General features: G+C 51.6%; 1 protein-coding gene across 1 annotated transcript; it reads left to right on the forward strand.

Moving 5' to 3' along the window:
* Positions 1-779: 779 nt before the first annotated feature.
* On the forward strand, positions 780-1,418 carry LOC108799122 (gastrula zinc finger protein XlCGF49.1-like; the record flags this gene model as incomplete). The annotated part of the gene is made up of 1 exon (XM_018570946.1): positions 780-1,418. A coding segment is annotated over one exon (633 nt), but the record flags the coding sequence as incomplete, so codon positions are not given.
* Between the last annotated feature and the right edge of the window lie 2,414 nt (positions 1,419-3,832).

Below are 3,832 nucleotides of genomic sequence, written 5' to 3' on the forward strand. Positions count from 1 at the left end.
GGGGGAGGGGCTGGATTCCTCCCTCCCCGCTCCGATCCTCCAGCGCTGACTGGCGGAACGGACAGGGGAGGGGGCGGGGACAGCCTCTAGATAGGCGGAGCCAGCTGTCACTCACGCAGCTGGGCGGATCTCTAATGTCGGGATCCGCTCCGGCTGCGGCGTCTCAGTATACCGCGAGCTGCAGCTCCCTATATACCGAGCCTCGGGTGACGGGAGGATGCTAGTTTGTGTCCCTCCCCCGACCCTGAGGAGAACTATGGGGGGAAAGACGTAACCCCGTACTTCTCCTTTAAGCTTCAGTACGCTCCTGAACTTCCGTTCACTTGTCAGCCGATGAATCCATTCATGTAAAAGAGCCGAACTTCCCATCACCAGTTCCTCTGAGCTCCACCAGGTGGCGATCTCACCTACACCCAGACAGGAAGTCTCTATGGCAGGAAGTGATGTCACCTATAAATAGAAGGTTCCTACTGCTTTTGGAGGAAGTAGAGAGGAGACATTGTTGGAATTGGCAGCAGAGGAGGTAATAAGATATTATATATATACACCCAGTAACCCCTCCCCCCGTCATGTCCATCCTCGTCCTCCATAGTCACTGCAACGTATTTTATCTCCGGCAGATTCTTCTACACACATATATAGCGTCTTCTATAGAAAAGATGGAAGATGAGGACATCACAGCAGATTGTGCGGGAGAAGAGACAATGAGCTCAGCTATGGATGGTGGACCTCACAGTGTGGATAGACCATGGAATCCCTCTGACTCTGAGCGACCTCGTCCTGTGGGGGATGGTGCCGGAATTCAGGGGGAGGAGACATTTTCCTGTCCTGAGTGCGGAGAAGGTTTTAGATCTGATTTAAGTCTTACTGTACATCAGAGATCCCACACGGGGGAGAGGCTTCATTCCTGTTCTGAGTGCGGGAGAAGTTTTCTTCATAAATCAAAACTCGTCATACATTACAGATCCCACACGGGTGAGAAGCCTTATCCCTGTCCCGAGTGTGGGAAAAGTTTCTCACGGAAGTCATGTCTTTCAATACACCAGAAATTGCATGTAGGAGAGAAGTTGTGGTCATGCGCCGAGTGTGGAAAATTCTTTTCACAGAGGACCAACCTCGCGAGACATCAGAAACTGCACATAGGGGAGAAGCCTTTCGCCTGCCCCGAGTGCGGGAAATGTTTCGCACGGAAATCAGACCTCATTATACATCAGAGATCTCACACGGGGGAGAGGCCGTATTCCTGCCCGGAGTGCGGGAAAACGTTTATAGACAAGGCCAGTCTTAGCAAACATCGGAGACTACACACGGGCGAGAAGCCGTATTCCTGCACCGAGTGCGGAAGAAGTTTTTCACGGAAGTTCTGTCTTATCAAACATCATCGAACCCACACAACATTCGAGGTGTATTAGTAGAGTGCGGGAAATGTCTTCTATATCAATCTTCGGAGGTCTGACACTGGGAAGAAGCACACCTCGATTTAAACACGGGGCTGAGTTCTCCTCTGGTCACAGTTGACTAAAGACTTCAAAGCTGTGTCTGGCTTCCTCTGCTAGGAGAGAGGGGGAGGGGGTGTCACTGCGGGTTGAGTCCCTCTAGCAGTGTAGTCTGATCTCCCTTCCAAGGAAGACATCATGGTGAGGGAGGAGCTTGTGGACGAAGAGAAGGGGAGATCAGACTACACGATAGGACAGACAATGCTTTTTTGACTCGGAGAGCCCCCTGCTGGAGGAAAGTGGGACAGATGAAGATACGTTGCCAATGTTTGATGCTTAATATGAAATAAAGATATATACATTGATCATTTGTAAGTTGATTGATGAAGGTCCCCCCAGAGCAGCCAGCGAGGTTCCATGCACCTCCACCGCGAGGGCCTTTTTCTTCCATCAGAAGATGCCTCTGTGGCAGTCTTCGACCTTATGAGGATACATAGAGGAGACCCGGATCTCAACCAGTGTCCATCCCTGGCCAGTAGGTCCCCACCAGTCCTCTGCTGATCTTTGAGCAATGTACAGAGCGGGTGTCTACCACCTTTCCTGAAGACATCTCCGAACCTTCAGCTCCGGTCTGGTGGTCCCAGTACTGGGAGGGTTTCCAGAGTCTATATAGACGGTGTTAGTAGACTTCAATAATGACGGAAGGTTCCGAAACATCTCCAACTCTGGGAAGACGGAGGCGGGGCTCCTGATCTGATTTTAGCTCCCTGCAGATCGGAGATGAAGGGCCTCGGACGTGAACTGTTCTATAGGTTCAGGTCACACCCGGTGGAGGATGAGATGACTCACCTTACACCTCCTAGTCCAGACACTCCGGGAGTGAGAGGGCACAGAGTTGCATATTTGTCGGTAGTTCAGATCACAGGAAACAGCTGAGTGAGACACTGGTACCCCACAGGCTGGAAACATAGGGCAGGCAGAGGTCGTTGTCTAGGAAGAGAGATAATAGGTAGGTTGGTGGTCACACCAGATGATCAGCAGAGAGAGGTCATAGGCAGGAACCTAGCCAAAGTCAAACCGGAGATAACAGAGACAAGTCTTGGTCAGGAACTAGCCGAGGTGCAACCGGAGATAGCAGAGACAAGTCGGGGTCAGGAACTAGCAGAGGTCAGACCGGAGATAGCAGAGACAAGTCGGGGTCAAACCAGAGACAAGCGGTCAGGAAATAGCCTAGGCCAAACCAGAGATAACAACAGAGACAAGTCAGGGACTAGCCGAGGTCCAACCGGAGATAGCAGAGACAAGTTGTAGTCAGGGACTAGCCAGAGTCAAATCGGGGATAGCAGACTCCAGTGGTGGTCAGGAACTAGCCGAGGTCCAACCGGACATAAAAGAGACAAGTCTTGGTCAGGGACTAGCCGAAGTCAAACCAGAGATAACAGACAAGTGGTGGTCAGGGACTAGCCGGGGTCAAACCAGAGATAGCAGAGACAAGTCGTGTTTAGGAACTAGCGGAGGTCAAACCGGAGATAGCAGAGACAAGTTGTAGTCAGGGACTAGCCAGAGTCAAATCGGGGATAGCAGACTCCATTGGTGGTCAGGAACCAGCCGAGGTCAAACCAGAGATAGCAGAGACAAGTCGTGGTCAGGAACTAGTGGAGGTCAAACCGGAGATAACAGAGACAAGTCGTAGTCATGGACTAGCCGGGGTCAAACTAGAGATAACAGAGACAAGTCGTGGTCAGGAACTAGTGGAGGTCAAACCAGAGATAGCAGAGACAAGTCGTGGTTAGGAACTAGTGGAGGTCAAACCGGAGATAACAGAGACAAGTCGTAGTCATGGACTAGCCGGGGTCAAACCAGAGATAACAGAGACAAGTCGTGGTTAGGAACTAGTGGAGGTCAAACTGGAGATAACTGAGACAAGTCGTGGTTAGGAACTAGTGGAGGTCAAACCGGAGATAACAGAGACAAGTGGTAGTCAGGGACTAGCCAGAGTCAAACCGGAGATAGCAGACTCCAGTGGTGGTCAGGAACGTAGCCGGGGTCAATAACAAGGAGTCACCTCCTAGCTCGGCACTGTCCTTTAAATAGGCCTCCCGGTACCAAGCCCGGTATGAGGTAAGCATGTCCATGCACCTGTGCGCCCTCGAAGATTAGCTTGCTGGAGGTTACCCTTGCCCTGCGTATTGGCGGACATCTTCTCCTCTTACTGTCCTGACACGTACCACCCATTCCCGGAGGTGCCGGGCATTCTCCACGGCTAAGGAGCTATGGTGGGGGCCAAGGTAAAGTGGGCCTGCTGATATTCTTATATCACAGTCTTTGCCCGGCCTGGCTCGGTGAATGAACACGGCCTCCGGTCACAGGTACTACACATGATTATAATGAACGGA

Source organism: Nanorana parkeri, unplaced genomic scaffold, assembly GCF_000935625.1.
Source record: "Nanorana parkeri isolate BGI_ZX_2015 unplaced genomic scaffold, ASM93562v1 scaffold1634, whole genome shotgun sequence".
Lineage (NCBI taxonomy): Eukaryota > Metazoa > Chordata > Amphibia > Anura > Dicroglossidae > Nanorana > Nanorana parkeri.